This window comes from Periplaneta americana, chromosome 4 (assembly GCF_040183065.1).
Source record: "Periplaneta americana isolate PAMFEO1 chromosome 4, P.americana_PAMFEO1_priV1, whole genome shotgun sequence".
In the NCBI taxonomy this organism is placed as follows: Eukaryota; Metazoa; Arthropoda; class Insecta; order Blattodea; family Blattidae; genus Periplaneta; species Periplaneta americana.
The window spans coordinates 22723565-22751506 of NC_091120.1; the positions used below are offsets into that span (position 1 = coordinate 22723565).

Consider the following 27942-nt stretch of genomic DNA (forward strand, 5'->3'; position numbering starts at 1 on the left):
AAAGATAATAATAATAAGAATGGACAGATGTTAGTTTCATTATAAGTAACAAATATTAATCAGCAATTCATCTGTTAAGTAAGAATTTATGTAATTTTGACCTAAATGAAGCTATTGTCCAACAACCCCTTATATCACTCGGAAGCGAGTTCCAATTTCTAGCAACTGAAACTGTATAGGATGAAGAATATAAAGATGTCTTGTGGTAGGGTATAATGAGTAAATTGTTATAATGAGATCTTGTAGCCTACTTAGCTGATGATATGCGGATAAATTTTGAAAACGAGAAGCCAAATATATATGTAATTAGGAACATTAAATCCAGACGTTTGAGATTGGCAGGGCATGTAGTACGAATGAGCGAATCTAGAAATACATATAGAGTGTTAGTTGGGAGGCCGGAGAGAAAAAGACCTTTGGGGATACCGAGACGTAGATGGGAGGATAATATTAAAGTGGATTTGAGAGAGGTGGGATATGATGGTAGGGACTGGATTAATTTTGCTCAGGATAGGGATCGATGGCGGGCTTATGTGAACCTCCGGGTTCCTTGAAAACTATAAGTAAGTAAGTAAGTAAGCATTATTGACTTGAAGGCGCACCGTTTTCACATTGGCTAGAGCATCGGCTTACCACGCTGGTATCCCGGGTTCGAATCCCGGTGGGGTCAAGTGGAATTTCTGTCGGTAGTAAGTAAGCATTATTGACTTGAAGGCGCACCGTTTTCACATTGGCTAGAGCATCGGCTTACCACGCTGGTATCCCGGGTTCGAATCCCGGTGGGGTCAAGTGGAATTTCTGTCGGTAGGTTTTTTTTCCGGCACTCCGGTATTAATGGTCATGCGGTGCTATGTACTGTTCTCCAACCAGGAGATTAACCGTGAAAGGAATATGCTTACTATTGCGTCATCTATTGGAGCAAAGTAGATACATAATATTACCGTTATAACGTCATCGTGCTAACCACACGATAACTCCATTCTGGTTGGATGATCGTCCACCTCTGCTTCGGCATGTGGGCGTGAGGCCAGCAGCCGGCTGATCGGTCCAGGCCCTTCACTGGCTGTAGCGCCACGGATTATTATTATTATTATTATTATTATTATTATTATTATTATTATTATTATTATTATTATTATAACGTAGTTTAAAAAAACATGCGCTCTCCTGCATATATTATTTCCTGTATGGAGGGATTAAAAGACCAGGAGATTAACCGTGATCTAATTTTGTAACTAGGGTAGTATAAATATGTGTGTATCAGTGTTATCGTTCGTGCTTTGAGAGATAGCCAATGGAGATATGTCTACCCACGTGTGTGACCTTATGACATCTTATGACATCAACATTCATTCACATCATTACCCCGCTGCGTCTCATTCCCCTGAGACTTTCTCATGGTTGGAGTACAGTACCTTGTCTCCCATAGTACGAGTGTAACGCCTACGGGCGGAATTCATAGTCGTCACTTATAAATGAGTGAACCCTTAAGTGGTTACTTATACTCATTTCTAATTCATAGTTCTCCCTCATTTACATAATGAGTGATTACTTAAGTGAGCTGATCTGTACCCTTAAGTGACCACTCATTTTCAAAATGGATACTGAGAATGATTTTGAAGATTTTGTGGAGTTTGTTGAAAGAAATGAGGAAAATATACGTGTCCCAAAAAGGTATATTAGAGACATGGAGAATCCTCTGGAAATGTATAGTGAACTGGAATTTAAGAAGCGATATCGTTTTCGCAACACCACAGTTGTCGATATTTTAGTGCCTTTAATAGACAAATATGTTGCCAAAAACAGAGGATTACCAGTCCCATCGCTGTTGAAAATGTTGATACCACCACCAGTTTTCAGTAAGCTTCTCTTTTCTGCAGCGAATTCTGCCTTCCTACGAAATGTTATATTTTCCCATAGCTTCTTCATCTGTTCGACGTTCCTTGAATATTTTCGGAGTTGGAATTGAATTCTGACACAATAGCTTCCCAAGCAGTTTTCTTTCTTCGAACAGAGACACAATCAGATTGCCTGTTTTCTACGATGTCTTTATGCCTTAAAACAAGCTCTCGAAGCCGAAGTCATTCTTCTTCAGAAAAGTTCTTTCCTTTCGGCATACTTATTTTCAGCCGAATTGATCGTTATTTTTTTATTTATTTATGTATGTCTATAACAGGGCAAAGCCCCAATTACAATAGACAGTACATATATTTGTTTAAAAAACATAGAATTGCATATAACATGAAAAAAGAGATCGAACAGATACAAATGCAAGTGTAATAATTACAAATAAAAAATAAAAAAATGAAAAAAGAACAAAAAGATACTACCTAAATAAAAGACACAGATCTAGATATAAATGAAAAATATCTAATAAAAATAAATTAAAAAGCCAAAAATGTAAAATGTAGCTGTAATTATTGGCAAATTACAGAGTAAATATAACACTATGTTAATAAATTCAATATACAGTATTATGTAGTAGGCCTAATAGGCTTAATTTATTTATTTAAGAAATTCACTACTACAGAACATGTGTTCCAATTAGTAAGATATCTGATTATAACTATAACTACCATGCAACTAGAATTTAACATATCATGAAACTATTGCTGTATACAACTTATTCAGTACAATAATATTGATAACTCGTTGTTATAGCAACTCTACATGTAGAACTGCTTTCGATTAGTTAAATGAGAGTCGGCTTTTGTTATGACGTCATGTCCGGCAGCTGTAAGCGAGCACTCATTACGTGAAAATAAGTGTTGTCTATGAATTCGGATCAAATTTAAATATTAACAGAACAAAGACAAAGTATATGAATAACATAACCACGAGAGACAATACTGTAAAAACTGTTGTCTTAAATGAGGTTACTTTTGAGAAAGTGGCAAGGTTCCGATATCTCGGCTCGATAGTCACCGAGGATAACATATTAACTGAGATCAAGGATAAAATAGCCATTGGCAATCGAAGCCTCAGAGCATTAGATAAAATTATAAGAACCAGATATATCTCCAAAAAAATGAAGGTGAGGATTTATAAAACAATTATTAAACCTACAGTGACTTTTGGAAGCGAAACCTGGACTCTACCTGAACGAGCAATAACCATCTTAAATACGTGGGAAAGGAAAATTTTAAGAAACATTTATGGCCCTATTTATGATAAGGGAGAGTGGAGAATTAGGACCAATTCTTAACTACAAAAACTATATAAAGATTCAAGTATTGTCACTGATATAAAAATTAGACGGCTGGAGTGGCTGGGCCACATTATCAGAATGGACAATAATGATATTCCTAAAAGATTACTAGATGTCACGCTAAGTGGTAAAAGAAGAGCAGGAAGACCTAAACTACGATGGTTGGATGATGTTCAGGATGATCTAGTTAAAGCAGGAATTAAGAGATGGAGACGGAGAGCCCTAGAGAGGGAAGATTGGGCGGCAATTCTTAAGGAGGTCAAGGCTAAACTAAAAGGGCTGTATGACCACAGATGATGATGATGATGATGATGATGATGAATTCGGAACTGACTTAAGGGTTCCCTTATTATAAGCAAACACTTATTACTTAAGGGTTCACTCATTTTATGAGTGACGACTATGAATTCCACGAAAAAGAACGACAGATGACTGACGCAATGTCAAGTATCCGCTGTCGGATTACAAGCTGTTGCAATATGTAAAATCGTCTTTGTCGAGGAGCCTAATCTGCACACGAGATGGCTCGTAACAGTGCGGTCACGGCACTGCATCCGATAGGCCCGGAGTCGCATGTTGCACGATTACGTGGGCGGCGCCCCGCGCGATGTGTTTATTTTCGTCGTTATTTGAATACACGACTGGATGCAGAGGCCAGCTCCAAGTTATCTTTCGCTCATACCTCTTCTGTCTTCTCTTATGTTTCTGAAGGTGCAGCTTGACGGTTTATAAGTAATGATAAGTAAGGAGCGGATTTCTATGTAATTAAATATTATTTTTGCGTGTGATAAAGCACAATTAACAAAGTTAAAAATTCCGAACATGAAGTTTCAAGTTCAAACCCCGAATTTTATTTCACATAAAAACACATATTTTCACAAAAAAAAATTATGTAAATACATATTTTCAGGAAATCTATTATAAACACATAAATCTTGGAGGTTTTTTACTTAAATAATTTTTTACAAGAACTTTTAAACATTTTAAAACTAAATCAATTATGTCACTCAGAAGTACGTTATCTTTTTAAGAATTCTTGGTTGCTTCGTGTTTCTAAGCGCTGTGTGGTGTATCCGTGATCCATTTTTGTTATAGTATCGCCTCAAGTTCTGAGAACTGCTAGGCAGCATATCAGTGTTATTATTAGAGAATAAATTAACGTGGACAAGGAGGACAGATCTTGCAACACATAATTAGGAATGTTTATTTTTGCTGAAGATGATTTCATTCCACGCTTGGTTTGTGAAACACAACACACAAGAGCTCGGGTATGAACATTATTTAATTTAAACAAATCTCTCGCCTCTCGCTCATGTCTATCAAGTAAGGCAATACGTCTTGTTTCGATTTCCTGTTATCGGGCTTCGTCAATCGATATCCTTCAAGATATACTAAAAATGGTTGTTTAAAAAACGATTTGGCTTTCCTATTAGCAAATCTAAGCTTTTTGTGTGACATCATAAAAAAACTCGAAACATCCAGAAACCTGTTGTCAGAAACAGGGAGGTGCGTGCCGTGGAAATTAAACTAGCCTCGCTACCAGGTTCAGAAGTACAAGTACTAAGGGACAAATTCCAGAATGTGTTTGGGAAAAACAGTGGATATAAAAAAATGTGTAAAGTTGCTCAAGTATTGGAGGGTGTGCCTGTAGGTGAAACTGACGGTGTTTGTGTTTGTGACATTCCTGTCTTTAAATATGCACGTCTGACGTCCTGTGATGTGGAAAGATCGTTTTCACAGTATAAGTCGTTGTTCAGAGATAATCGGCATGCATTTGCGATGGAGAATTTGGAGATGACCTTTGTTGTTCACTGCAATTCTCGGCAAACTACTAGCACTCAAGTGTGTTGGTGAGTACCTAGTAACATTTTGTTTTCCAAGATAAGTAAGGTATTTTTGTCATATTAAAAAAAATATTTTTTTATTTTCAGCAAATATTTTCGTACTTTTTAGCACATAAAAAATAAATATATTTAAATTTTTAGCACATAAAAATCCGCTCCCTAATGATAAGTCGCTAATGCTATTGCTATGGAAACTCTTCAACAATACATTTCTAATAAACTCTAAGATCCGAATTCATAAACGAGCCTGTGGATGAAGTTGACTTTAGTAGCAAAGTTTAACTTTGTTTAAAGTCCTAGTTATAGACAATACTTCTGAGAATTTGACTTTGTCTTTGGTAAGTCGAGATTTGACGATCCGGTTCTAATGACGGCAATCGCAATCATGGTCTTCCAAACGAATGAAATTAATGGATAAGTTGAAATAGTGTAGGCATTGCCATAAACAGAGCCTTCTTTTGAGTCACAAATCAACGAAACAATTGAACATCGATTCACGTTATACGATTATCAGCCATTCTTGTAGCTTTATATAAGAATCATTTCATTGTAAAATAAATGTATTCTGAAGATATGGAAGATGAGAAGATGCAACCAATGACAGACTATAAAAGAGACATTATCACAGTTTAGTATATACAGTCTCGAAGCTCAATACGTATTAAATATGCATCCATAGATAGTTGCTAACTACTAGGATCGCTACTATCGCCTCATTACAGACAATGCGAAATAGTACCGGCACAATCTATTGTTCTAGCATGCTCACAACTCAAGCGTCGTGACTGTATACACTAGACTGTGATATTATCCTGCTGACAGTTGGCAGAGTTACTTCCTGTATGTCTGCAGAAACTACTTGAAAATTGCCTGAAATCAACATACACAAAAACATTATTATGACGACCGCAGGATTATAAATTAACTGCATATCCCGCTGTATAACCTGTCCTCTGTAGAATTAAATAGTCAAATCAATATTCTTCACTGATGGTCCTTGAATGAGTGAATACTCGTAGCCATGTTGTTTGGGAGAGTTTTTTTTATGTAATTGTGATTTGAATGTACTTTTATCAAAATAACAATTTACATACTGTTACAATAATATTTATCTACAAGTTTTTGTTGAATAATGCATTCCGACTTATATATATATATATACATAAAATATGTTATTGAATAATTTTATAGAACCTTTTTGCAGAGAACAAGGTATATTTTATCAAATTACTTTCAGCAGAAATTAAACATCAGAATTGAACAGAGCACATTACAGATGTTTACAAGTTCATAATTATTTTATTAAAATTACATTTCTTACACATATCTCATAGTTACGTCATAAATTCTACCGAATACGTAAAAATCAAGAATATCTATGGGGTACAGAATACAAATTACAGATTACAAATACTCCAATTTACACAGATCCCTATTTTATTTTATAGGTATGTTAGGGCTATAAATACATTATAATATTCAAATGATATTCATCCATTCATCCATTCGAATGACAGGTACATAGATAACTTGTCTTTGACCTAAACACAACCTCAAGATTAAAACAATATAACTCGATAGAACTTAAAATTAAATATTATAATATAGTAACTAAACAAAATCCTTAAAGAACTAAGAAAACTAAGAATTAAACAGAGGCATGAGGCTTCTCGCTTCGTGATATTTATGAATTAAATCTCATCTCATAAATCTCATATTGAATCTTTTTAAGTACAATCTGATATAATTTATATTACATAGATGGATGAGGTGAAATACAATGACAGGAAAAAAATAATCTTATGTTTAAATTAATAAAATTTTTACAAATATATAAATTCAGCAAATCTGTACAACATTTTATAATTTATATACGTGAATGATTGAAATTAAATGAGATGAAATTAATGACTAAAATAGAATCTTATATTTCAGTTAACAAGTTTCATGAAATATATACAGTAGTATAACCTAAGAAAACATATTTCTGAAATTGTTACACAGTTTTCCATAAAATAATGTTGTTACAAGGAGTTGTTTCTAAATTTTATTCAACATATTTATCGTGAATTTATTGTAAATTAATTTCTAGCAACTGTTAAATTAAATATTTATAACAAATGTAAAAAAAAGTAAAGAAAATCTACAGATAATAAAATTTCAGTGAATATATGCAAATTTTATTATGTGTTCAGATTACAACTTTTGTGAACATAATTCACATATCTTACAAAATCTTGATAACAGCATTTATTTCGGAACACTTGTAACGGTGGGGTGTATTGGTGTCACACCTATCTAATCGGAAAACTAGTTCAAGATGTTGGAGTTCAAATTTGTGACACTCAAATAACAAATTTTGGACTATTTGCAGGGAGTCATCACAAGCACAAATATTTCCACCGTCTGTTTCTATCTTGAACCTTTCGAAATAGCTACAAAACTTGTCATGTCCACCAGTTACAAATTAGCCTACAGAAAAAGGGTCTACAGACCTAAGGGCTTATTTTCCGGCTCCCGCCTCAATTCAGGTATGGAAGAATTAATTTCTTAACTTGGACATAATAGGCCTAATATCCCAATTCGTTGAGGACAAAAACTGTGAGAGATCGTAAAGATTCTGTATGTAAGAGGCACCAGCAATGTTAGGAGACGAAATTAAATGGGCTATGGAATCATAACGTTCAGACGCGTTAGATTTACTACGATACGCTGCAGCGGAACAGGTGTTGCAAATGTTTGTGTTTGTTTTCAGTACACTTTACGATTGAACTGCTGGGAAGACTTTCGCACCCACCGTGCCAGCTATAGTTGTCAACCATCAATTGGAGAAACCCCTTTGGTTCTAAATTCGAAATAAATACATATACAGGGTGATTCACTGAGAAATGTGATAAGCAGAGGTATGAAGTTGGTACCAAAACTGTTAAGTTGTGTGAGCTTGGACTATATCTCTACCGAATGAAAAGTATTAACGCAGCTCTCAATGTCAGTGAACCAGAACGATAAACATGTACAGCCGGGTGGTAACCAAACACGTGTTCCAATCGTCCACAGCCTTACAACAAGAAAATAATAAACGAATAATATTAAAAAGACAATCATTTTTAATAATAAACTTCTTAATTTCCAAACTAAAATAATTTACCCATGCATATGAAAATAAATTATTATTATTATTATTATTATTATTATTATTATTATTATTATTATTATTATTTTTATTACTTGTTTATTTACACCTGTGGAGTAACAGTCAGCGCGTCTGGCCGCGAAACCAGGTGGTTCGGGTTCGAATTCCGGTCGGGGCAAGTTATCTGGTTGAGGTTTTTTCCGGGGTTTTCCCTCAACCCAATATGAGCAAATGCTGGGTAACTTTCGGTGTTGGACCCCGGACTCATTTCACCGGAATTATCACCATCTCATTCAGACGCTAAATAACCTAAGATGTTGATAAAGCGTCGTAAAATAACCTACTAAAATTCAAAAAATAAATAAATAAAATCTATGACTCGGCTTCCCCAAAGGTCTTTTTCCCTCCGGTCTCCCAACTAACACTCTATATGCATTTCTGGATTCGCCCATACGTGCTACATGCCCTGCCCATCTCAAACGTCTGGATTTAATGTTCCTAATTATGTCAGGTGAAGAATACAATGCGTGCAGTTCTGCGTTGTGTAACTTTCTCCATTCTCCTGTAACTTCATCCCTCTTAGCCCCAAATATTTTCCTAAGAACCTTATTCTCAGACACTCAATCTCTGTTCCTCTCTCAAAGTGAGAGTCAAAGTTTCACAACCATAGAGAACAACCGGTAATATAACTGTGTTATAAATTATTATTATTATTATTATTATTATTATTATTATTATCTACACATCAGGAATCAAAATAACCAGTGCTCTAACATTAAATACCTTACTCTATGCCGATGATCAAGTCATAATTTCCAATTCAGAGGATAATTTACAAAGAGGATTGTATACATTAAATGAAATATTAAAAGATTTTGGGATGGAAATTTCAGCACAAAAATCAAAAGTAATGGCATTTTTAGGACAAGACCCATTGAGAAGTAAGATAATACACAATAACCAATGCCTCGAACAAGTGCAAAATTTCAATTATCTGGGTTGTGAAATATCTTATCAAAATGAAAAAGATGTGAACAAGAAAATTACCAAATTTACACAAATTCTAGGAATAATAAACAATACATTAAAAGCTAAATTAGTACAAAAATCTACAAGAATAAAAATATATAATACACTAGCATTACCCACCCTTCTATACGGAAGCGAGATTTGGACATTAAAGAAAAAAGACATGAACAGAATCAAAGCAACGGAAATGAAATTTTTCAGGAGAACAGCAGGATATACTCTTTTAGACCGAAAAAGGAATGAAGAAATTTTAGAACAATTAGAAGTAGAGTCAGTAGAAGAAAAAATCACCAGATACAAATTCAATTGGCTAGATCATGTAAGAAGAATGGAAAATTCAAGAATCCCAAAAATTATGATGCAATATAAACCTAGAGGACATCGTCGACCAGGAAGACCGTTAAGAAGACTGCTAGATGGGGCCGAAACAGGTCTACAGAGGCCTAATTCGTGAAGGATGATGATGATGATTATTATTATTATAGTCTCATGATAAATAACAATGAACATTTTCATTTTTTCAAAAGAAATACTCATTTTATGTACAGAAAAAAACAATATTTGTAGTCTGAAAATATTTGTTCTATGTCACAAGACGTTACTGGAGAAAATCTGAAATATGATGCAGTATCTCTTACTATCATCAAGTGAATAACTTTGTGAATCTAATAGTGTATCTCGTATGTGGGACATAATATTGAACTCTTGATTGTTTTCAAGAAAATTTTTCATTTCTGTTGTAATGACAGCTAGGAAGTTCGTATCGTAATTCCGATGTTGAACTTGGACTGTAACGCAACCGAATGCATAGCAGCACGAGACGTCAACATTTGACGAAGAATAATCCGGGAAAAATAAACGTGTTACACACTCCTGTTTGCATAATTATTTAATAACAGATGAGTTTACTTTTTTTGGAATCATGCATAATATTAACATTACGTAAATAATACAATAATAACAGAATAGCTCATTTTATTCACAACTTAAAATATTAATATAAATTAACAATCTTCTTCAAACTATTCACGACTCTACACAGCTCCACAGAATGCCACTATACGCTGTTTATGTGAACATACTGTGTATCGTCTGTAGTGAGCGGGAGCAGGGCGAGGCGCGGGTGACATCTATTCTCCTCGCTGTACTCAACTGAAATCTACTGTTTTGGTACGAACTTCCTACCTATGGTCATAACAACGTTAGGATATAACTTTATAGTAAAAAAAGTTCATAAATGAATATGGGTCCGATTTCTAATGGTGATACAAGTGTGACATCTACAAAAATAGCTATACTTTCACTGTTATAAATCACGTTACAAACTGATAGCCATAAATACTACACGTTATGTTCACAGCTAGTGTTATTGTAATCGCAGTCAATGCGTACAGTAGATTGTCAAATGCACCGCCCTCTGCATCAATGTGTTTGCTCTCGAGTGTGAATCGCGTATTGGTAGTGTGACCGATGTTGACATTAACTTGACCTTGACATCCATACGAGCATAACTCCTGTTATTTTGATTTCAATACACCCCCATAATAGTTATGACACAAATAATATTAGAACAATGTTATGCTGGGTGATAGTCATGCTTTCATTTTAGTTTAATTAAATCATGATTTTAAAATCAAATGTAGGACACAGAAAACGGATGTCGGTAAATTCTCATTTTTAAATAGAACTATAAATGATTGGAATGACCTACCTGCAGCGGTCTTTGAGGGCTGTCCTTCCTTAAGGAGATTCAAGAATAACTTAAAAAGTTGTGTATAAAGTGCAAATTAAAATTAAGGTGACATTTAACATTTAATTTTTTAAGGTGACATGTATTTATCTAGCCTGACGAGTTACTTCCTTGGTTTGAATTGTAAATTATTTAAAAATAGCGTGTAAGAGCGCCTTAGACTAGAAATGTTTAGTTTAAATGTAGTTCTGTTTATAAGTACAGTATGCATAAGGGTGTAATTATTTGACTTATTTGAACTGTTGTATCAGTGAAGCGAGGTGAGTCAGTGAAGTTATGGTTTTACAGTGCAGTGAATAGTTCCGATCAGTGATAATTTATAGCGTCAATGAAATGTGTCCTATAGTGTCAGTGAAATGTGTGCTAAAGTGTCAGTGAAATGCGTCATAGGGCCACTATAGGGAGTGAGATGAGAGTAAAGTGAAAGACTATTGAAACTTATGTAGGGCCTATACATAATTATGTTGGTTGTATTGTAAAATTAGGTATTTTATTTATGTTTTATTACTATTGTGTTAAATTGTATTGTGTATTCTTATTGTATTGTATATAAAATTGTATACTTATTGTAAAATTTTATTGTGTACTGTAAATTTTATTGTGTATTGCTTATCATTTTATTGTGTATACCACTGCCACCGGGTGCTTGCCCACTTGCAGTGTAAATAAATACAGTACATACATACAAATGCCCATAGGTCCTTAACAGTTCGAACTTGGAGCCATAATCACATGAAATTGTTTTACTCGAAAGGTTTCAGGAACCATTTCCTAAAGTTATGACCTTCCTTCGTGAATAATCCTGATATCAAACTGATTTTGATGATCAGCTTTCATGGGCATTTAGTATCAATATTTTTAATGCGAAAATCTCCTATTAAAAACCAAGATGACTCAGGAGTCCAGAAGACTAGAAATAATGGAGTGAAATGAATAGACGAAACATTAATGAAACATGAAGATGGTGATGGTGATGATCAAAGTACATTATTCATTTATTAATTAACACATTACCGTCATTGCTGGAATTTTCTGTATAAGAGGCGACATCCCGGACGACTGGGTGTTTTTTCCTCCAGTAAATACTGCAGTGCTTAAACATAACAAAAGTAATCCGTGGCGCAACAGCCCATGAAGGGCCCAGACCCACCAGCCGACTGCTGACCTCACGTTCACATGCTGAAGCAGAGGTGGACGATCATACAACCAGAAATAAACATAACAAAACATAAGAACAAATGAGGAGAGATCCACTAACATAATACGCATAGGTTGTCATTTCATTTGATCAATTTGCAGCAGAAGCTCAACCTGTCTCATGAACGAAAAACAAGTGAAGCCCTTTAGCCAAATAATAAAGTGTGGGCGGTAGGGTCAATGCTGTAACCTTTCCTACAATTCCTTTCGAATGGAAGGTGTACGCAGAAAAATGCTTCACGTTAAATATGAGTTATTTTGAGAGAAACTGTTACTAACCAAAGCCACCGTTTCTGGCGCGTGAAATAAGTAATGGGAACGTTGAGAGCGAGTATCTTATCTTTGCCACAGTATGTGGGCGAGAAAGCTGATAACTGTGATTGGCAGATTACTGACGTGACGTGTATTTGGGTGGTACCGTTCTCAACTGCACTGGTAGTAAGTGCTCACTGTCTGGATTTTTACTTAAGGACACTTGCTAAAAGAAGCTGGCACTGGCTGTACACCTGTAGAAACAGAGTATTAGACTTTTTGTTCAATGGTTTGTGCTGTGCACTTTTGTAGGTTTGGAAAGGAAACTTTTATCATTTACATCCTATACGCCTCACGTTCCGGCAATAGACATGGTTCCCTAAAATATAATAAATTAGAGGGTTGATGTAAATATGGATGCAATTCGGTAGGGGTTTCTACATTGACGATTTGATACATAGTGCTTAAGGAAGAAAAAGAAAGTGACTTGCTTGGTGATAAAAGACAAGGACATGAATTGAAGTTCTCTTAAAGAGAAGAGTAGCCCAATACAATCGATGCAGATCGATATCTGTAGACCGTACAAATCGATATCTATTGCAAGACGTGCGGTGTTTCTACAAATAAGACACACATGTGGCAGTAGCATCTGTCTGCAAATGGAGAGATAATGTATCGCCCTGGAGACAAAGGCACTTTCCAATCACGTTCTAGCACTGATTTGTAGCATGTGTGTGTGCTATTGTTAAGCGAAATAATGCAAGACAAAGCTATTGTTATTTTTGTCGTTGGTCGGTGAATGTGCATCGAACATTAATAAATAATAATTATTGAGTTATCCAGTTTCGATAGCTATGGGATCATTTTTATCGTTATCTTAATATATAACAGTAAGTGAAAATTGGACAAATAGACGTTAAATTAATTTAAAAATTAAAAATGAAAACAAATACAATCAAACATTCGTGTATGGTATTAAAATGCAATCTTCTACAGTCAATTGTTCTTTGTTATTGTCTGTTGTATTCAAAATCGACTTTCAGGAGGCCGTGGAAGAAATTATACGAAATGGTATAACCACAGTCTAGTAGGGTACGGTACTAGGAACAATAGACTGTGCCGGTACTGTTTCACTTTGATGAGGCGATAGTAGCGATCCTAGTGGTTAGAAAATATCTATGGATGCATATTCCCTACGTATTAAGCTTCGTGACTGTATATACTAGACTGTAGTATAACATTGTTGATAATTATCAAGGCCAAATTAAGATATTTCGTGCAGTAAATGTCTTTACGCAGTCCAAGACCGTATTATGAGTTTTTCGATTCAGTTGTAGATAGTGAGCGAGTTGTGTTTATCCAACTGAATTCTTGAATTCTTTGAAACAAACAAGGATTGCCACCACGTAATTTAATACTTAATATTGAATCACCAATGGTACTATTGCGAAATACTGATTCACCAAAGTTGTGCAATAGAACAAGAATTGGTGTGAAAAAACTCATGCAAAACATAACAGAAGTGACAATATTAACAAAGACAAGTCGTTTTGGTTGTCTATACTTGAGTTTCTGGGGCTTCCGGAATCTAACAACTAGTTTAACTAAAAATAGAAGCAAAAAGGAAAACCCAGGCAGCATCGGGTGTTTTCACCTAGTATTAAAATACAGGAACATCATTTTATTTTGTCGACCTGGTTGGCGAGTTGGTATAGCGCTGGCCTTCTATGCCCAAGGTTGCGGGTTCGATCCCGAGCCAGGTCGATGGCATTCAAGTGTGCTTAAATGCTACAGGCTCATGTCAGTAGATTTACTGGCATGTAAAAGAACTCCTGCGGGACAAAATTCCGGCACATCCGGCGACGCTGATATAACCTCTGTAGTTGCGAGCGTCGTTAAATAAAACATAACATTTAACATCATTTTATTTTTATTTCAATTTTATTGTACCTGAGATTTTTTTAATGTACTTCACTCCCATCCCCTCTACTAATAAACTTCCAACCGTCCTCCACACAGAACCAAGGCCGCATATGCAGTCATAGTCGCCTTATCGTCATAGTAAACAGTACTGAGTTAGTGAGTATAGTACGTTGCAGAAATATATTCGCGTTTTCTAGTGACGAAAGAGCTTTCAATATTGAATATGATATTTTCGCACTGGTACTGCCGTCCGTTTGCCTACATCGCATCCCGGTTTCCCCTACCCGCTTCTGCTCGCCCCTCTGTAAAGGCCAATGGTTGGGCTGTCTTAGCTCTTTTCTGAAAACATCAATTTCTCTTAGGAATTGGACGTTAATATTATAGAACTGTTTCAAATAACTTAAATAAAAGGGCCTCGTTAAGTAATTAACCATCACATGATCCCTCCCTTTCTACGACCCTGCGACAAAACCACTTGGATGGACAGTAGATAGCATGTCTGAGAGTCCACACCTGTGGAGTAACGGTCAGCGCGTCTGACCGCGAAATCAGGTGGCCCGGGTTCGAATCCCGGTCGGGGCAAGTTACCTGGTTGAGGTTTTTTCCGGGGTTTTCCCTCAACCCAATACGAGCAAATGCTGGGTAACTTTCGGTGCTGGACTCCGGACTCATTTCACCGGCATTATCACCTTCATATCATTCAGACGCTAAATAACCTAGATGTTGATACAGCGTCGTAAAATAACCAAATAAAATAAAAAAGCATGTCTGAGTAATTTCATCTTTTCGGATCGGGCAGAAGTGAAGATTGAATTTACAGTACATTAGGTGCTCTTTCATAGAGTAGGTACAGAATTATTTCAAGATGAGTCACTAGTACGAAGGACGAAACTGGTAATTGGGATTAGGTACAATAGTCTATAGTATGATAATATGCAGAAAAGAACTGAAGCCTGTATCGAAATGAACGGCCACCATTTCAAAAAAAAATGTGTTTAAATATCCATATTTTGATTTTTTTCAATTTAACTTCATTCTCTATATTGTACACTAATGTGCTGTAGACAGTATAATATAGACTGCATAATGAATGCGTCCGAATGGATAGCTCAGTTCGTGAGTAAAAACACTTATTGTTAATACAGTACTGTATTTTGATCAAACAAAAACCCAATGAAAATTATCAAACTCAAAATCGCGATATTTCCTAGTTTACGTAAATGGATGACCTACTTTTCTTCCCTCCTATACCTAGTGAAGTGATTTTTTTGTACTTTACGCCAGTATCATCGAACTCCAGACGTGGAAAGGGGTAGCAAACGGTGTTTCCGGTTCTCAACCTTTAATTTAAAGGTATAGCCAGGTTAATATTAGAAATGTTAGTAAAAATAAAATGATGTCCCTGTATTAATCAAGATTGTTTTGTGTTATGTGACAAACAATAGTAAAAATAAACTATAAACAAGAAATGCTGATCTGTAACGTATACAAAGATATCAGTAGATTCTAATACAAAAAAGGTCTCTGAATATAATTGACATAATTAAGATTATATGGAATCTCTGAGAAAAATTTTGGATGAAAATGTATTTAAATCGGCTGTCGTGAGCACTCACTACAACGAATATCGAGTAAGCAGTGGATCGGAGCGTGCTGGAGGGAGAGGGAGAAGGCTGGCTTGGTTAGTTCAGACGTCGCCAACTCATGTTACTGCTTTCCGGTGCGCTGCTGTGAAGAGTTCATTGCTGTTGGAGATTGAAAGAGACCACACCATCTGTTATCAATTTTATGATTTCATATTGTATTTGTTTTGATTAATAAAGTTGGCAATATGTTATAGTGGAACTATTCGAACCGTAAGTAATGTCATTAATTTTAGGGGGTTATTCTTTGTGATGTTTCAAATAAAAAAGTTTTGCTCGTTTTTGCTTCCTTTCCGAGATAATAATTGTTTTTATATTACGATTTATGAAATATTTCATAGTGTTTTTTTGTGAAAGTCATTGATTTAATTCCCAATATGCTCAGTCAATTCAAGAGAGCAGTGTATTATGATAACAAATAATTGAAAGAATTTTGATTTTGTCCTTTAAATATGCAGAAATTTGATCGGAACAAATGTAACATTTCAAATTTCTTTTGCAGAACGAAAAAGTTCGCAGTCAAACAATGTCTCAGTCTATCACGAAAACAGTCCTTTGTAGATAAGAGATGGAAGAGATCACTCATGTAACTGTGAGAAAGACAATGAACTGTTTTCGTGATAGACTGGACATTTTTTCCCTGTGAATGGTTCTCATTTTGAGCACCTGTTGTCATGTTTGGTTAGTGATAGTGTTTTGTTTATTTTTATGGCCTACTCAACATGATTGTCTGAAGTTTGAACTCCACGAAACAAGTTTAATAACTAGTTGAAAGACAGTGAATGGGTAAAATTTCATACGTAAAATTTAATGGATATCCTAAATATGTAAATTGTAATATAGGTTGTCATTAAAAAAATAAAATTTAGGTCAAGTTTTACTACTCTACTGCCACTTCCAACGGACTCCTAACGAATATTCACACGTTTATCACTGGGATTGTGGCGCTGAAAATCAATTTAGAACAATTTTATCTCGGCCACGACACATTTAAATTTTTATTGTACAATATAAATGCAATTATCACTACAATGACACAATAATTCTTGCAGATAACACAGAAACAACTTCGGAAACGTAATTAACAGAGTCGCAGTTTCACTTCACTTCCACTAGATGGACTCAGAATTCCAGCAGTCGATATGGTACAGGTATAGCAGGGATGCCAATATCGGCAAACGAAATGAAACTGTGAGGAATGTTACAACAGGTGTTCTAAACGTTAGGAATGTTACAGTAGGTGTGTAGCATGTTAGGTTAGGTTAGGTTAGGTTAGGTTTTGTTGTGTAAGATAATATGAATGGTTACCACAGTTGGCGACACTGCAATCATTCTCCCACTCCACCTCAAATAACGTCACAACGACGAAATATGGCCGCCTTCTTCCTTCAAGTTCGACGATTTTCCTATATAAGTAAGGAACCTATTTAGGGCGAGTTGGGTGGGACCACAGCTCTTCCAGTGATCACATCAAGTTTCTACTACTCCACACTACAAAACTAAGGTATTTTCAGTGTTTGTTTTTAATTTCCTATACTGGCAGTACATTAATAAAACTTCACCAAAATTTACTGTCACACCCTGTATACCTGAATAACTAACTTTTTTTCGAACACTGGTATCATATTGTATGATTTGCTTCTAACAGCTTTTGTATAAAACTTTTTTTTTTTTTTTTTTTTTTTGCAAAATTAAAATTTAAGAAATGATTAGCAATATTGCATACTTATTGTTCACCCTATACTTGGTTTACAGTAGTATATTTGTGTTGCAGTATTACGTCATGGACTGCTACTTCCGGCAGAACTGGTACGACAGGCGACTAGTGTTCAACTTCCCCGGACTCGATGAATTCTCTTTGTCCTGGTTGTTCTTGGATCGTGTCTGGAAACCAGATACGTTCTTCATGAACGGAAAAAAATCCTACCTTCATCGTATTACAGTGCCCAACAAATTCCTACGCCTGCGCAATGACGGATTTCTTACGTATTCCATGAGGTAAGCAGGAAGCATTATACGAAGATATGGTTGCAGTAACTTAGCTCTTCCCAAACTCCATTAATCTGGTCATGTTCAATATTTTTTAATGTAACCTTTAAATCCATTTTCTTTCTTTTGCTATTATTATTATTATTATTATTATTATTATTATTATTATTATTATTATTATTATTATTAAAGTAGTTGCAACTAATGTATTGAAACTGCGTGAATAATGCACGCACTGTATGTACATTGTTAAAATTCTGCACTGTGAAATATTATGGAATCTTAAAAAAAAAAAAATCTTTATTAGTATTTAGTAAATTAACAAACATGTGGAAGCTGCTATCTATAATTCTGCTCAGTGCGAGGAATGTGTCAGTTTGTTTGTATGTTTATTAAGTTTCCAGATGCATTTTACACCTAGTTTATGAGGGGAAGTTGTAGCCTCATTTATACATCTGCATTTAGGCTGTCGGTGTTTTGTTTTAGTGGACACAGATGAACGTTTTAGATTTTTAATAATAATAATAATAATAATAATAATAATAATAATAATAATAATAATAATAATAATAATAATAATAATCATCATCATCATCATCATCGGTGTTGTTACTTGTTTCATGATTTTTCTATACATTTTGTGGTACCCGTATCCTCTTAAGTATAAAATATTATTTTAAAACCATTTAGGAATCGCAGAACCCATAGCTTCAAGAATTTGCCCTAACCACGGAAGTGTAAACCACAGGAATGATAACCGTGGCATCGATAACCATGGCAACGGTAATCATGGCATCGGTAAACATGACAACGGTAACCAATGAATCGGTAACAATGGCGACCGTAACCATGTCAACGGTAACCACGGCAACGGTAACCACGGCAACGGTAACCACGGCAAAGTTGAAAATGGTAAGTTTTCCAATGAAAACAGTAACCATGGCGACTGTAACCATGGCGACTGTAACCATGGCATCGGTAACCATGGCGACGGTAAACATGGCAACGGTAACCATGGCAACGGTAACCATGGCGACGGTAACCATGGCGACGGTAACCATGCCAACGGGAACCATGGCATCGGTAACCATGGCGACGGTAACCATGGCGACGGTAACCAAGCCAACGGGAACCATGGCATCGGTAACCATGGCGACGGTAACCATGGCAACGGTAACCATGGCAACGGTAACCATGGCATCGGTAACCATGGCGACGGTAACCACGGCAACCGTAACCACGGCAACGGTAACCATGGCATCGGTAACCATGGCGACGGTAACCATGTCAACGGTAACCATGGCGACGGTAACCATGGCGACGGTAACCACGGCAACGGTAACCATGGCATCGGAAACCATGGCAACGGTAACCATGGCATCGGTAACCATGGCGACGGTAACCATGGCGACAGTAACGATGGCGACGGTAACCATGGCAACGGTAACCATGGCGACGGTAACCATGGCAACGGTAACCATGGCAACGGTAACCATGGCGACGGTAACCATGGCGACGGTAAGTAACCATGCCAACGGGAACCATGGCATCGGTAACCATGGCGACGGTAACCATGGCAACGGTAACCATGGCAACGGTAACCATGGCATCGGTAACCATGGCGACGGTAACCACGACATCGGTAACCATGGCAACGCTAACCATGGCATCGGTAACCATGGCAACGGTAACCATGGCATCGGTAACCATGGCGACGGTAACCACGGCGACGGTAACCATGGCATCGGTAACCATGGCGACGGTAACCATGGCAACGGTAACCATGGCAACGGTAACCATGGCGACGGTAACCATGGCAACCGTAACCATGGCAACGGTAATCATGGCATCGGTAACCATGGCGACGGTAACCACGGCAACGGTAACCACGGCAACGGTAACCATGTCAACGGTAACCATGGCAACGGTAACCATGGCATCGGTAACCATGGCGACGGTAACGATGGCGACGGTAACGATGGCGACGGTAACCATGGCAACGGTAACCATGGCGACGGTAACCATGGCGACGGTAACCACGGCGACGGTAACCACGGCGACGGTAACCACGGCGACGGTAACTACGGCAACGGTAACCATGGCAACGGTAACTATGGCATCGGTAACCATGGCGACGGTAACCATATCAACGGTAACCACGGCAACGGTAACCACCTCAAAGTTGAAAATGGTAAGTGTTTCAATGACAACAGTAACCATTGCAACGGTAACCACGGCATCGGTAACCATGGCGTCGGTAAAAATACATCGGTAACAATGACAACGGTAGTCATGACAACGGTAATCATGGCATCGGTAAACATCGCAATGGTAACCACGACAACGATGACCATGGTAAGGGTAGCCATGGCAATAGTAAAAGTGGCAACGGTAAGCATGACAATGGTAACGACGGCAACATTAACCATTGCCTCGGTAACAACTAACCATGGCATAGGTAACCATGGCGACGGTAAACATGGCAACGGTAGCCATGGCAACGGCAACAATGACAGCGGTAACCATGGCAACGCTAACCGTGGCATCGGTAACAATGGCAACTGTTTACTACCAACTTTCTAAGTTCCCAACGAATATTTTCGTATAAAAATCCGAAAAGTGATATCTTGGCTATTTGTTGTAAGACTCAGTCCCAGTGTCTCTTAACCCTTTTGAGTATATAGTGGTTGTTCAGAAGACCATAGTTTTATTTATTTTTTTACAATTATAGCACAGATGTTCCATCAGGCAACCACTCTTTGAGGATACATAGAGGCGCCATCTGTGTTTAAAATTGTGTGCAGAGTTAAAATTTTGAAAACATTGATTGAAGCTTTGTTTTGATCCACGATACGGAAACATAAAAAATTACATTTGTGCTGCAAAGGGTTAAATGAGAAAGTGAAGAAACTAAATGATAAAGTAGATGTGGAGAAATAATTCCAGAAGAAATTGGTAAACTGAGAAGTGATGTAGAAAAAGCTCTCGATGATTTATGTTTCATGATATCTCAACATGCAAGGAGCCGTCGTAATGTACTGTAGCGCTTCATAACAAAAGTCAAAATTTCCCCATAAACTGGATAATGAAATGAGATATTAGGTTAATGGAAATTGAATTACTGTACATACTTCCTAGTAAAAAAATAGGCAGATATATAATTTGACAAACTGGCGTGTGACTACATGTCTGTTTCCAGATTCAGGAGAGCTTCGAAACTTAGTTGAGGGACGCAGACGTCACCCAGAAGTTGTGTTAATCCTCTAACAAAATTACTGCCGTGCTTTCCGCGTCGAATTGGATGGTAACCTCTTCCATCCAGGCTTGGCACTGCACCGCACCAATGCACTCGCGATAACGATACACAACGCTGGCGTGTGGCCTATATAAACCCATTATAATGGGATGAGTTCCCATTGGCTCAAGTCACTGAGAAGTCGATCTTCTTAGATTTAGAACACACATCGCATGCATCGCTTAACTTTTAGTAGGCTGCCTCATTTAATGAAGAAATGAAATCGCTTTGTGTTAATTGCAGGTTGACGGTCAAAGCCAGTTGTCCTATGCATCTAAGAAAATTCCCACTGGACTCGCAGAGTTGTCCGCTCCTCATCGGTAGTTGTAAGTAGCATTTCATTATAATAAGTAATTCTGTTTTCAATTTTGAATGTGACACTCAAGATACAGGGACATCATTTTATTTTTACTTCAATTTTTATTGTACCTGAATTTTTTAATGTACTTCACTCCCACCCCTTCTACTAATGAAGCTCAACCGTCCTCCACACAGATCCAAGACCGCATATACAGTCATAGTAGCCTTACGGTCAGAGTAAACAGTACGTTCCAAAAATATGTTCGCGTTTTCCAGTGACGAAAGAGCTTTCAATATTGAATAATTTTCGCACAGGTACTGCCGTCCATTTGCCTACGTCGTATCCCGGTTTCCCCCACCAGCTTTTATTCGCCAGCTAGTGGCTGGGCTGCCTTAGCTCTTTTCTAAGAACATTAATTTCTGTTAGGAATTGGATGTCTACATAATATTATACAACTGTTTAAAATAACTTACATAAAAGGGCCTCGTTAAGTAATTAACTGTCACGTGATTTCTTCCCTTTCTACGACCCTAGGATATAACCACTTGGACGGACAGTAGATAGCATGTCTGAGTAATGTTATCTTTTCGGGTCGGCCAGAAATGAAGATTGAATTAACAGTACGTAAGGAACTCTTTTAAAGAGTAGATACAGAATTATTTCAACATGCGTTACTAGTACGAAGAACGAAACTGGTAATTGGGATTAGGTACAATAGTCTATAGTGCGATAATACGCACATAGAACTGTAGTCTGTATCGAGATGAACTACTTTTCTTCCCTCCTATACTTAGTGAAGTGATTCGTTTGTATATTACGCCAGTATCATCGAACTCCAGTCGTGGAAGGGGGTAACAAACGGCGTTGATCCAGAGGTATAGGCAAGTTACAGTAATATTAAAAATGTTAGTAAACATAAAATGATGACCCTGTATAAGAACTGATTATACAGGGACATCATTTTATTTTTACTGACATTTCTAATATTAACCTGGCTATATATTTGGATTAAAGGTTGAAAATCAGAAACACCGTTTGCTACTCCCTTCCACAACAGGAGTTCGATGATACTGGCGTAAAATAGAAACAAATAACTTTACTAGGTATAGGAGAGAAGAAAAGTAGTTCATCCATTTACGTAAACTAGGAAATATCGCGATTTTGAGTGTGATAATTTTCATTAGGTTTTTGTTTAATCAAAATACAGTACTGTATTAACAATAAGTGTTTTTACTCACGAACTGAGACATCCATTCGGACGTATTCATTATGTAGTGTGTATTATACTGTCTACAGCACATTAACGTACAGTATAGAGAGTGAAGTTGCCGTTTCCGTTCCCGGTTTATTGTGAACCAGCCTTAACGGCTAGTGCGTCTGGCCGCGAAATTAGGTGGCCCGGATTGGAATCCCGGTCGGGGCAAGTTACCTCGTTGAAGTTTTTCCCGGGGTTTTTCCTCAACACAATATGAGCAAATGCTGGGTAACGATCGGTGCTGGACCCCGGATTCATTTCACCGGCATTATCACTTTCACTTCATTCAGGTGCTAAATAACCTGAGATGTTGATACAGCGTCGTAAAATAACCTACTTAAAAAGTTATTATTAGTAGGAGATTATGTAAAATTATTCTCATTTATTTATAAGTCTATTATTTATGAATGTATTCAAATTCATTTAAGTAGTTTATCGCTATGTCCTTAATTGATTTATTGATATTAATATAGGGTAACCAAGGGTAAATGGGGTCAAAAGGTAACAAATCCTTAATTTTATTGTTAATTTCATAATATATTACACTCATAACATATCATTAGTTACAGCCACATGTGAGTACTACTTCCCCAAAAATGTTTATTTTTTACTGTAAACTAACTGTCTGTACATAAACTGAAATATTTCACTGCAGTGACCCTTTTTACCCTTCTGTATAAGGATAAATGGGGTCAGTGTTTAGGGCAAATCGGGTCACAATTTTTCCCTCTATATACCTGCACGGAACGTTAAAATCAATATTGAATTGATTTAATTTAACACTTTACACCTTCCACGAACAAACATTGTTTTCTTTTCTGCACCAATGAACTATGTTGCAGTGCAGTCCAAAACCACATGCGTACATGCGTATAGTTTCAAAATTCTAGACACAAGTTCATTTTCTTGTTCTGGAGTAAACGTAGTTTGACGGCCTGTACTTTTCAAGTGGTTGAAGACGTCGTTGCAGACATGAACGAAGAACTCCTAACAACTCAGCAGCATGACGTTGGCTTCTTCCCTCGCGAAATGCTTCAATAGCCTTCTGCATGTCGTTCTCAGTCCACGAATTTGACATTTTCCTCTTACATTTAACCATCTGTCACAAAGAATTGAAAATAAATACTTAATTTGAGTGGACTGATTTGAAACATGTTGACCCTATTTGTCCGATATTACTGACCCTATTTAACCCAAATTTAGAACTTTTTGCGCTAGAGGTTGGTAGTACTGAATACTGTTTCGACGAAGGCGTTAATAGCCATAATCTCTTCTAAAAAGCTTAAACTTAATATCGAAAGTTAATCGCACAAATTCTCTGCAATAGTTGCTGTAAAATAATGAAGGATCCGTAAAGCATTATTTAAAATGTATAAAATACTCTTAACTCACTTTTATATTCTCTCTATTGTTTTATTGTCAACACAAAGAATACACACACCAGCTAGCCTCAATGGCACTCAACGTGTACAGCAAGTTCTCTTCCTGACCAGTATATGGCAGCACTTGTTTGAACTGGTTTACGCTTGAATATGGAGGCAGGGTTTTGAAATTGACCCGATTTAACCTCTGACCCGATTTAGACTGAGTTACTCTATTATATTTTTCTATTATGTATGTCACAGACTTCTTACTACGCCCCTCATTCATTAAATAATCCTACAATTTCCATGTAGCACAGAGGTATTCAATTACAATGAGATAACACGATGAAAAATGTAAATCTCCGCGGAACTTGTCGAGAATCGAACGCCATCTCATTCATGAGGACTGATCTGACTAGACTGTGCCTAGGAAAGAAGTCGCCGGCAAGCGAGTAACATTATAATCCTACTTAACATATTTATCAGTTGTTTTGACTTCTTATTCATGTAAGAGCATTAGTAGGAATGTTAACATAATCTCTTGTCCCCCTTTTATTGCCCAACATCTTCCAGTTCTCTGTTTCAATGATATATGGAAGGCTTTGGCCACTTAGAACCCAGTTTAATGTCACGGTTTCTTCAGAAGTAAAATATCACCATTCTCGCCATCTGTGACTGCCACTCATCTGTTTATCCTTTGTTTCAAATTAAGAAAAGTTTTTAAAACTTTAATTAATCTGTCACAACTAGAGTGCGTTAACAACATGAAACAAATTTCTATCTTACGGTATTTACTGTTGAATGCTAACGTTTCTGGTATTGCAACTCGAGGACAACGTTCGAGTAAGTTCTATATGCACATAGGCTAAATACTATGCAAGCTAAGGTAACGACACATAATTCTATCCCTGTATATACAGGGTGTTAAGAAAAAAAGTAGCCAATATTTTAGGAGGTGCTAGTATGCATCAAAACAAGAAAATAATGTTTAATAAATAGGGATCGGATTTTTATGTAATATCAAGATGTGAAATATGTACATATTTATGTAAGAAAAATAAGTAGAATATGTACCAAAATATTAAAATCATGAAAATATTCAATATCAATATCTGCGCTGGTTTGTATTGTTAAGCCTAGATATTTATAGTCTGGTACAATTTTTAATTTTCTCTTCTTCATGACGATTTCTACTGTTTCTGGTGCTCTCCCGCCGTTTCTGAGTATCATCATTTCTGTCTTATTCACATTTATACCAAACTAGTGGCTTGTGCAGTAAATGCTGCAAACTAAGTTCATTAGAAGTTCAAATAAACATTTTTCAGATTTATTTTCAATGAAGAATACCAGACATTCGGAAAGTTATTTGCTTCCATAATAATGAAAGATACTCTCTCTCTCTCTCGAGCCAATACTGAAGAGAATCACGCACACCGCCATTAAATATATGAAAAAGACCCAACCCCACTTGATTAATAATTATAAAAATATTTGATTATTAATAATATTATTATCTTACGTAAGTTTTATAGCTTTCAGTAACATATACTATATATACTATATAACCGCCAGTCAGTAAAATATAGAAATCAAAATCTAATTTAAGTTATTCTCTACATCTACTTATATAACCCCAAAACGTTTCACTTTCATATCATCAATATAGCATTAATATGTATAATTAATTAAAAATAGTCACATCATGGCATTAACTACAATAATATGTCATTTCTAATGGTAATAATGTCATCAAACCACCTCAAGTTTTGTAGTTTTTAATATCCAATACACAGCTTTACCCAGAAAATTACACACCACAGAATCGAACCTGTAAATTATTTTAGTAAGTTAAGTTTTTAATAACCAGGGAACGGATTTATATGGACTAAAAATATATGAAATATGTAAATATATATGTAGTTATTTTTACCAAAATATGGAATTAAATATGGATTTTTACCAAAATATGGAATTAAATATGGACTTAAAATTATAAAAAAATGACTATGTACGTTAAATATTGGTACATTTTAATCAAACTAAACAAAAAATATAATGGACGTACCTTATCTTCCAATGTAGTTTCAACAAAACACAATTTTTATTGTCTGTTACCATAACAATAGGTTACAAACATTTCTTTCAAGTGCTGAAAAGTGAATCTTCTTCTATTGTCTCTGAGGATAGATTTATACTGACTAAAAGAGCGTTCGACGTCACAAGAAGTAACTGGTACATAATTCAATTTCACAATGTCTGCTGGGCATAAGTCCAAGTTAATCTTCACTGTTGATTCACCACTCATCACAGCAACAACCTTTTGTAGTTCTTCATATCCAGGGTTTTTTGAAAGTACAGTGTCCACCTTAGCTCTTACTGCATCTGCAACTTTACCTCTACCACGATTCAGTTGTTCCACAGTACTATTTATAATTTCAAAACTTTCAGATAGTGAAAGGTGCCTATTTTGGAGACTTTTGAGCGTTTTTATGATGCATGAAAATGTATGCTGAATGTGAGCTAAGTCATTCTTCACACTTATGTCACAGGTAACTGTTTTCGCAGTATCAATTGAGACTGCATCTTCAGAGTCCAATGCAAGGAGAACATTGTTAATAGAGTCTATATGTTCGGCATAATATTCAACTGCTTCTAGCCATGTACCCCATCTAGTTAAAATTGGCTTTGGTGGCAATGGAATTTCAGGGTACATTTCTTTCAACACGTTAACTCTACTGGGAGCTTTGAGAAATACTTTTTTCACTGATGAAATCAACAAATCTACTTTAGGGAAATTGTCTCTGACCACTTCTGCCACACGATGAAATGCATGCGCCACACAAGTAAAATGAGTCAATTTAGGATATACAACAGATAATGCTTGTCCAGCTTTGACCATATAAGGGGCAGCATCGCTAATAAAGAATAACACATTATCGTACATAATACCCTTTGGCCACAGGATACCCATAGCTTCGTTGAACAGTTTAACTATAGTTTTGTTATTGCACTTTTCTAGAACATCACAATGTAAAAGAATTCGTTCAGAATATTGTTCACTTAACAAACCGATAACTACATTACCAACAAGTCTACCTTCTTTGTCGGGAGTCTCATCAATGGAAACCCAAATTGAACTATCTTTAATTTCATCTCTTATCTTCTGTATTGTCTCATCGTAGATGGATGGAGCATACGTCTTCCTAAGTGTTGACTCATCCGGGATTGTATGTTGAGTATATTTTTCAAGGAATTCCCTGAAGACCTTATTCTTTAGTTTGTAGAGAGGAATATCAGCAGAGATGAGAGAACGGCACAGGTCGATGTTAAACTCAGATCTTACATTCGATGTTGTTGGTTGTGTTAAAAACAATTGTCTCTGCTTGGAATTTAGTTGTTTGTTGGCCTGATGTTTACTAGTTGTAATGTGTTGTTGCACCAGGAACTTTTGTGTAGATGATACTGCACACTGACACAAATTACAAAATAATATTTTATTGTCAGTTGATAAACCATCTTCTTTAAATTCTGAAATGTAACTTGTTAGTTTTGATTTTAAATTGACTGAATGACGTACTTTTGGCATATTTACCGTCTTTATAGTATGATTTACAAAACTGAACCTATGTGTACTCTGACTGGCATTTAACTGTTGAGCTGCACAACTGAAGTCTGTTAAAAATTTTAAATTAAATTAATACAGTTTTGTAACTTACTTTCCCATTGTTGATAGGACTGCTAATTTTCAAATAACTCTGA

General features: G+C 36.3%; 1 protein-coding gene across 2 annotated transcripts in view; it reads left to right on the top strand.

Annotated features, from left to right (window-relative positions):
- The window catches only part of LOC138697591 (gamma-aminobutyric acid receptor subunit alpha-6-like), a 73645-nt gene that overhangs the window by 21744 nt on the left and 23959 nt on the right, over positions 1-27942 (top strand). For both annotated transcript variants that reach the window (XM_069822964.1, XM_069822963.1), the window contains 2 exons: positions 17754-17977; positions 21507-21589. In XM_069822964.1, the coding sequence (XP_069679065.1) occupies positions 17754-17977; positions 21507-21589 (307 nt within the window). The remainder of the gene's footprint in view (positions 1-17753; positions 17978-21506; positions 21590-27942) is intronic.